The sequence below is a fragment of the Corvus brachyrhynchos genome, unplaced genomic scaffold, assembly GCF_000691975.1.
Source record: "Corvus brachyrhynchos isolate BGI_N302 unplaced genomic scaffold, ASM69197v1 scaffold5, whole genome shotgun sequence".
NCBI classification, from domain to species: domain Eukaryota; kingdom Metazoa; phylum Chordata; class Aves; order Passeriformes; family Corvidae; genus Corvus; species Corvus brachyrhynchos.
This window is the reverse complement of record NW_008238321.1, coordinates 11,724,368-11,732,696: the sequence shown is the minus strand read 5'-3', so window position 1 is coordinate 11,732,696 and position 8,329 is coordinate 11,724,368. Positions and strand designations below refer to the sequence as shown.

The 8,329-nt window shown below is 39.4% G+C and overlaps 1 protein-coding gene across 2 annotated transcripts in view; it reads right to left on the bottom strand.

The window, feature by feature from the left end:
• The window catches only part of DNAH3 (dynein axonemal heavy chain 3), a 56,684-nt gene that overhangs the window by 22,684 nt on the left and 25,671 nt on the right, over positions 1–8,329 (bottom strand). For both annotated transcript variants that reach the window (XM_017734181.1, XM_008633515.2), the window contains 10 exons: positions 7,780–7,888; positions 7,324–7,437; positions 6,064–6,240; positions 4,949–5,040; positions 4,320–4,539; positions 3,356–3,490; positions 2,491–2,602; positions 1,700–1,941; positions 993–1,093; positions 809–914 (listed from right to left, as the gene is read on the bottom strand). In XM_017734181.1, coding sequence (XP_017589670.1) covers positions 809–914; positions 993–1,093; positions 1,700–1,941; positions 2,491–2,602; positions 3,356–3,490; positions 4,320–4,539; positions 4,949–5,040; positions 6,064–6,240; positions 7,324–7,437; positions 7,780–7,888 — 1,408 coding nt within the window. The remainder of the gene's footprint in view (positions 1–808; positions 915–992; positions 1,094–1,699; positions 1,942–2,490; positions 2,603–3,355; positions 3,491–4,319; positions 4,540–4,948; positions 5,041–6,063; positions 6,241–7,323; positions 7,438–7,779; positions 7,889–8,329) is intronic.

Below are 8,329 nucleotides of genomic sequence, written 5' to 3'. Positions count from 1 at the left end.
ACTAATCCAGACAGCAGAGCAGAAGCTCAGCCTAGAGAGACCCCTGTCTCGCTTAGGCAACAACAAAATTGTTCCAACAGAAACAAAGGCAAAGGCTTCACCCTCCCTTAAAAAGAGGCCCCCTACTGAGGACTCAGCACAGATACTGTGCCACAGCAGAAATTCCAGTATGCTGGGGCAGACTGGTGCCTGCAGGAGTGCCACAGCAGGCGGGTTAATACTGACCATGGCTGGTGGTATCTGCTCCATAAACTCAAACTGGAAAACAGGACAGGAATCATGACCTACCCTTTTCCCAGGAACTAGTACTCAAGAAGATGCACCAAAGGGTCAGGCTATCTATTGGTTAAGGAATAATTATTTTACTCTTATGAACTAAGAAAACTATAAATAAAGAACTCTTCTAGTCTTGATACTTCTTGGGAATTCGATTCTAATTTCCTGTAAAAACTAAAAGGGGATCTTCTCAAATCACATAAATAAGTTTTCTACAGCTTCAATCCTAATATTATTCCAATTATTTTACTAGATTTTAATGCCTAATAATAGGGATTTAAAATTTTCATTGAAAGCTGATTCTCACCAACATGTACTTTTATTTGCATCTACTGAAGACATAGTACAATACACAGCACAAAGAGCTCTCTGTCATGCAAGCAATGAGGTGAAAAAGGCTTTCAAGACTAAGCTGTCAATGGTAATAATAAAAAAGTTTTGATTCCCCCTGTCTGCCTTCAAGTGGGCAAATTGTGAATATCACCTTATAGTTAATCTAAATTAGACTTAGGTAAAAAATGAAGTCTCGCACCAGCGCCCGGTGTTCTTCCTGCAGGTTTGGAGGCAGAGTTTTCATGTAGGAATCCTTCAGTGGCTTCCAACCCAACTGTTGTGGGTCCATATAGATCATACCACACCTGGGAAGAACAAACACCTGTGGTAGAGGAATACATGTGCAAGGTGGGACAGTTCAAGCTTGAACGCTCTCACATTACCTGCTGACAGTTGCTGGAGATGCCTCCTCTAAGTCCGCTGGCTCAAAGATTAAACTCATTTTTGAATTCATCTGAATTATTTCACCACTCATTAAGCATAACTGGAAGAAGAGCATCACATAAACATGGTCTAGTCATGTCAGTGCTGATTGTGCAGTCAAAGCAATGCCATAAAATCACTGAAAATTCCACTTAGTGTCGCTCCTCATTCATTCATTTGTATCCTTACAATACATGATATTTTATGACCTTACCTCAACTTTTCCATGTCTTACTGTAAGGCTTGCAGAGAAACAGAGAACAATGCTCTATCTTTAAATAACTCTGCAAGAAAAAGCAGTTATCACGTGCATCTTTTTTTTAAATTTATTTATTCACTTGGTAATTTAAGCAAGTTCAGTTTTCAGTCACAGAACTGAGTTCATGCATTTCAGTTTCCTAAAAAGGTCAATAAAAAAGCCTCAGTGATAAACCTCATTTCAATGAAGAAGAAGCAAGACAAGGCTTCTAGAGAGAAGTAACAGGTTAATATTATCTAATACCATCTAAACCCATTCATACAATTGGGGAAATAAAGCAATGCTTTTAAGCACATCAGCCTTTCCTGAGTTTCACACTTCCTTTGACTAACATAGTACCAATATTGCTACTACTAAAATCAAGTCTGTTTATTCAAGGACGAGGTTACAGGCAAAAAATTAGGCTACCTTTTTATTATCATCCAGCACAGTGTTCATGTTCTCTATCCAAACTGCATCCACTGGGCCATCAAAAATAATCCACTTGCGATCATCTGTGGTAGAAGATGCTTGTTCCCTGAAGGCCTTTGCAAGAATTCCATCTGACCACTCATGACTTACAGGATCAAAACTGCCATACAACTGCCCCATAGTAATGGCTTTGGGATTTATAACTTTGTATTCAACAGCAAATTCATCCATGGCATTTGCTGTGTAAAAAGGCAAACACACAAGCTTGAGAATTTGACAGGTTAGTTTTATTCAATAGCTGAAGTACAGAACTCAATGATTCCTGAGGATCCTACTCTAGCTGCTCAAAGCAAGAAACCCCAGATATCTGGCATCTAGGTAGCAGTAAATACGAAATTCCCTTACTTGTACAAGGGAAGCAAGAAGTCTGCTGTAAAAAAACACATAAAAAAAGAAAAAGCACAGCAGCATAAATTTCATGTACTTAGGGGAGCTACTTACAATATCCTATCAGAGCAAATTTTTTCAAGAGTATTATGCCAAATAAAATGCCTAACAAAATTCAGAAAAGCATAAACACATTAGTATGGCTTACTGTTTCAGCAGATGTAAACAAAAATACTATCAGACAAATATACCAGACAAAAATAGTTCAATTAATAGAAATTTTGCAGTCAAGGAAGGAGAATATAGGACAATTAACAACCTGGGCATATCTCGGCAAAGCAAAAATAACAGTCGTAGAATTGACTTCATTTAATGAGAAGTTTGTGGCTGGACAATGTTACCTGCACACAAATCAGCCAGGGCTCCAGCCAGCACTTTGTATGAACTGGTCTTCCCACTCATAGGATCTCCAACAATCATGAAACCATGGCGCACCAGCATCATTTCGTACACCTGCCAGTGACAGGAGAGCCACTCCTTAACATGGCACAAAAGCAAGTGTTATGTGTATGAAATATGAATGTAGAAGTCTCTCTCCTGCTTTCAGATGTGACACAACCAAATCTCTGCACTCTGCTGGTTGACCAAAGCCTTCATCCAAATCAGGGGGCAGTCATGCTTTTATAGCAATTCTCACTGATAGAATTTAAGAAGTCGTTTTCCCCAGGCATCCTCCCTTTCTCCTTGCTAAATGTCATCTCTCAGCTGCAACAGCAGCACTGTGCAGGGTGTGAGGGCACAAACGAGACACTGCAGATCACAGCCCTGAACTGAAAGGGCCTGAACTGGAATCAGTGGTTACCAGAGAAGCTGGCAAGAAGGGACTGAAGCTACAGCTCTGAGGATCTGGCATATGGTTGGTCCCACAGAGGCTGTCTTTAGACTGCAGGAGTGGTAACTTCTTCAGTCACCCCACAAGATCTTGTCAAACCTCAAGTCAAAGCAAAAACACCATCAAACAGACTTTTTTATCAGGTTGAGGTTGATATTTCCTGGTTTAGCTCCTTCACAGACTGTCTGAATTACAGAATCACTATGAGAAAAGCAGGCTTTTATTCCATGATTTTTACTCAGTAAAAATACTCCATTTGTAATATTCCATCAATTGGTAAGGAAATTATTAGCTATTAATTCATGACACAGACAGTGAATGAAGAATGTTTCTGCTCTCATGCTTTTCATCCCCAGAAGTATGTGAAAACAAACCTGAATAATTTTTCCAATGAACCATGGCACTGGTTGAAGATTCAATTTTTCAATATTTTCAGTTAGTGCCTTGCAAAATAGGTCATAGTCTGGTGTAGGAAGAACCACTCCAGGAAACAGGTCAGATATGATACCCTGTTAAGGAAAGACAGAATAGAACACCATTTAAACATAGGTTACAGAAAGAGAAAATTCCCAAGTACAACAATATTCATACAGGTAACAGAAGCTTAAAACCAAATGTCCTCAGCCAACTAACTAACAAACTAACAAAACTAACTTCTAGGCAAACTGAAGCCACGGAAGTATTCTGTATACATGAAACTGAAACCTGTGCCTGCAGTTTTCATGAGCATACTGCTATTGCAAAAAGAAGCTTAAACTTTGCAAATTTGCCCCCATCAGGATTACACAAAAGGATGTGAAAGTAGTTGAAAGAATTTCAGTGATTAAATAGAAGGGTATGTGCTCCAAAATTTCAGAGCAGTGACTGTGGCTGTGCTTGTACCCTAGCTTTTAGTCTTTAATATTGATTGCTTTGTAGCTTAACATAGTCTTTACTTCCTATTAAAGCAGCATGCAAACAGAAACTTCTTCATTTTTATTCTGAACTCAAATTTCTAATTGACCTTAATTATCCGCATCTCTTTTGGAGCACAAAGTCAGAATGTGACATTTCAAAGAATGATTTCCACAAATGAAACAGCACAAGATGATTTTTAACAAGATACCTTCTACAACATTTTCTAGAATAACTTTAAAGGCACCATTGAAAGTTTGCTTTACAAAATAATCCTAACAGAACCAAAGAGTTCCTCCAGATCAGTGGACTGAAATAACTCTACACTAATATGGCATCAGCTAGATCAAACCATTCTAAATTAAGATAATGACCTGTTTCTGCAGGTTCTTATAATGGATCTCATCATCATCAAACCTAAAACACACTGGCCTGATACCTTACCTGAAACAATGGCACATCTTGGGACAAGAACTTGGCCAAATTAACATCCAGCAAAGCCCGAAGTAACAACACACTTTCATTTTCAGTTGGGTACTTCAGTTTTAGGTTCCCTGCAGCTGTCAGGACAGATTTAACTGCACGCATGCCATAATCATAGTGGTGCTGAGATGACAACTGCTCTGAGCACAAACGGTAAGTGGCAACAATTTTCTGGGCAAGACTGTGGATAATAAAATACAGCATGTAAAGTGAAAATAGCTCAACATGCAAGGAAAATAATTTACCTATTTATATACACAAAGTAACTGCAGTGATTCTAAGACACAGCAGCTGACAAGATGGCCCAAAACATCTGGGAAGCAAGACTGTAGATTATGCCATGCTAGAGAATGTGTGCATCATTTAGGAATTCTGTCTGATATTCTGATACATTTTCCAAATGATCCTGTGTAGAAGTGCACATCTGGCAACATGAGGTGGTAAATGAGAATTGACAAGGAAGCAGGAGATTAAGAAGTACTTTCTGGAGGAAAAAAAACATGGACAGCCTTCCATGTATGCCTCCAATGCCTTATAGAGGAATGAGGTATATCAGACTCAACTAAGGTAGAAAATTCAGCATGTCTTACCTCTTAGAGTCCAGAAATCCCATTGAATAAAGTGAAATTTCCCCAATCAAGGCATAATCTGGGACCATCATGGCAACTGTTCGGAACAGTGCCTATAAGGAAGAAAGAAAGATGCCAACTTTGGACTATGGAATACTGTAATAAATTGTGCCTGTTTTGTAAGAATAGCATCTCTCCATAAATTCATGAATCATTTGAAATCTATGAGACTTCTTTAGAAATCTGTTCTATTCTATTCTGATCTTATCAAGAGGTTCAAGAGGTCTGTGCTAAGCACTGCAGTAACAAATGCTTAGAAAGAGTCAATTCTAAAGAACTATGAATACAGGAAAAGGGAGGTGACATTCATCTCACTTTCATAACAGACAAACTAGCACATAGTGTGGTTAATGCCCTGTAAAAGATGATGCAAAGAATTGTGGCAATGCTAGAAAAAGAACCAAGACCGTATCAGTCTCTCCATAGCATCTCAGCAACTCACAAAGTTATAATAAATTTAAATTGGGATTGGGATCACCAAGCCATTGTAAACCCAGAGAATTTCCACTTAGGGAGAGCACAGTTAAACCTGTAAACTGGTATCAGTATGATTAGACTGAGCCCTTTCATCTGTGCATTTTGTACAACCCTAACTGTTTACTAAAGCTTGGAGAAAAGCACAGCGGGGTACACTTGAACAGGTCATCAGTTGTGCTGGTTTTGGCTGGGGTAGAGTTAATTTGCTTCACAGTAGCTGGCCTGAGGCTGTGCTTTGGATTTGTGCTGGAAACAGTGATGATAATTCCGGGGTGTTTTTGTTACTGCTGAGCAGAGCTCACACAGAGTCAAGGCCTTTCCTGCTCCTCACCCCACACACCAAACAGGAGGATGGGGGTGCACAAGGAGTTGGGAGGGGACTCAGCCAGGACAGCTGAGCCAAGGGCTGTTCCAGAGCATATAGGGAGATGCTCAGCAGAAGCAGCAAGGGAGGGGATGCTCAGAGTGATGGCGTTTTTCTTCCTTAAGCAACCGTTGCACATCAGTTTATTATTCAACTGCTGACTTTTCTCATCACTATAGACTAGAAGTTGAAAATTCAGTTTAATTTCTACAAGAAAGCAGGATTTCAGACTTACCTTCAGATTATCAGGCAACTCTGCTCGTCCAGCATAGCCAGGATTCATCGTAATAAACACAGCACATGTGGGATTAAGAGAGATCTCTGTCCCTTCAAAGATGAATTTTTTGAGTTTGCGAACAATAGCCTGCTGGATGCTAAGTATTTGTTGGGCAACTACAGATAACACTTCTACCTAATACAGACAGAACAGATTGGAAAGCATAAGACACTTGGAGATAATATAAAATGGTTTTGTTTACATATTTTGATGGCTGTGTTTGCATTCCTCCAGGGAAAATCACCCTCAGCCTATATATTAGCTGCCTATGGAAGGGATTCTCTGAAAGTTAGTGCCACTATTTCTACTCGACTAACAGAGGCTGATCAACAGAGGCTTCTAAAAGCCTCCACAGGGAAGTACCATGCGCCTGAATGTAGACATCTAAGTTACTTGGACAGGAACTCCCTCTGGAGGCCTCTAAAAGCACTTTCCCTTCAACTCAGAGCTTAGGCTCTCTGGAAAAACTGACTCACTCAATGCCCAAAACTGAAGGTAAATAATAGGTAAGGCTGCCCAGTGCCAATCCTGAGTGTTTTAAAGTATCAAGGTAAAAGAATACTGGACAAGGAATGCTTACACTTGAATTCACTAGAAAACAAGCTACAATAGAAAAATGGAAAAATTAAGGAATTAAAGATACCAATCATACGAAATAGAATTTAATGAAATTTCCACATTTACTAGTATGTACTTAAATTGAATTCCATCAAAGTAACAATAAAACTTATCCAAAGCCATTAGGGACCAAATTTAAACCAAAAAGACCCGAGTAAGATCAAGGGGGGAATTAGATGTGTCTGTTTACACAGCTTGGTGACCAGGTCACTCAGTTAGTGACACCCAGTTCTAGTCATTACAGGAATAACTCCACTGGGATTTGTCTGTCTTGTGCTGAATATAGGCAAATGCAACTCCACAGCTGTAGCTGGATTTCTCAAGGAGAAGACAAGAACAGTTCTTTCCCAACAAATGAGTGTCACATACAAAAGAAAAAATTGTAAAGGAACTTTTTTTTCTGCAAGACAGCACAGGTAAGCGTGTGCTTCTAGAGCAGGCAGCTGAGTGCCTATTTCTGTGCCACTAATTATCAAAACAAAGAGGGCTCACCACAAGTAAAAGCAGAAAATTGGCAATACTGCTGTCATTCTAAATCTAAAACTTCTTGTGTCTTAAATTAAAGCTTTCTCATTTTATTTGCCTGAGTTAAAACATTACCTCAATTCTATTGAACTCGTCAAAGCAGGCCCACGCCCCAGCTTGTGCCAGCCCCTTAAAGAACTTGCCCATTGCCTTGTAATCGAGGCCATCAGAGCAATTAAAGACGACACACTACAACAAAAACACAGAGAGCATTTCTCAGTATTAACACAAAGTCCACTATAAAATTCTTAGCATCTAAAATGGGAAGGGATTATAGTTGCTAATTTTGGATTAGAAAACCAGGATGCCATATAGACACAGTCCTAAATGTGTGCTTCTTATCAGCTGGTCCTGTGAATAAAGAACAGAACCACAGGTGAGGAGCTGGAAAAGACCTTAACATGTTCAAGTCCAACTGTAAACGAATAGCTACAAAACAAGCAGCACTTGCTTAAGAATGGCATTTTAAGAAATATCTACTATATATCCAAACATAAACAGTGGAAAGTAGAAAAAAGGGAGTTTTGGTACCTGCTTAGCTATTGCTTTTGCTAGATCTTTTGTTGTTTCTGTTTTGCCAGTTCCAGCAGGCCCTTCTGGAGCACCACCAAGATTTAATTTCAAGGCACCCATTAACGTCCTACATTATCAAGAACGCAGGCATTAGAAATAGCAATCTTTAACGTCAGATTCTTTCTGAATGGATTGATAAGTATTTTCCTATCCAGGCTCCCCTGGAAACAATTTACTTGTTTCTCTACTGACTTTGCAGCTTGCCCTAAAAACCCAGTATTGTCTCGTAAGTGATCCCTAATTGTGGAAGCTCACATTCAGCCACTTGGCCTAAAAGGAATGTCAAGGCTTTTATTACATGCATCCACTTTGTATATCCACAATTACACAAGCAAATGAACAGTGCCATGAGCAAAATGGTAGAGTCTGCAAAAGCATGCATTTCCCTCAAGTGGCACTTGAACTGGCAAGAGCTTGAAGCTGGTTTTATAAATTCAGCCAATCCTTAGAAATGGATGAGAAAGCATAAAGGTTGATAAACCTGGGAATCACATTGCTTTTCAAGTGA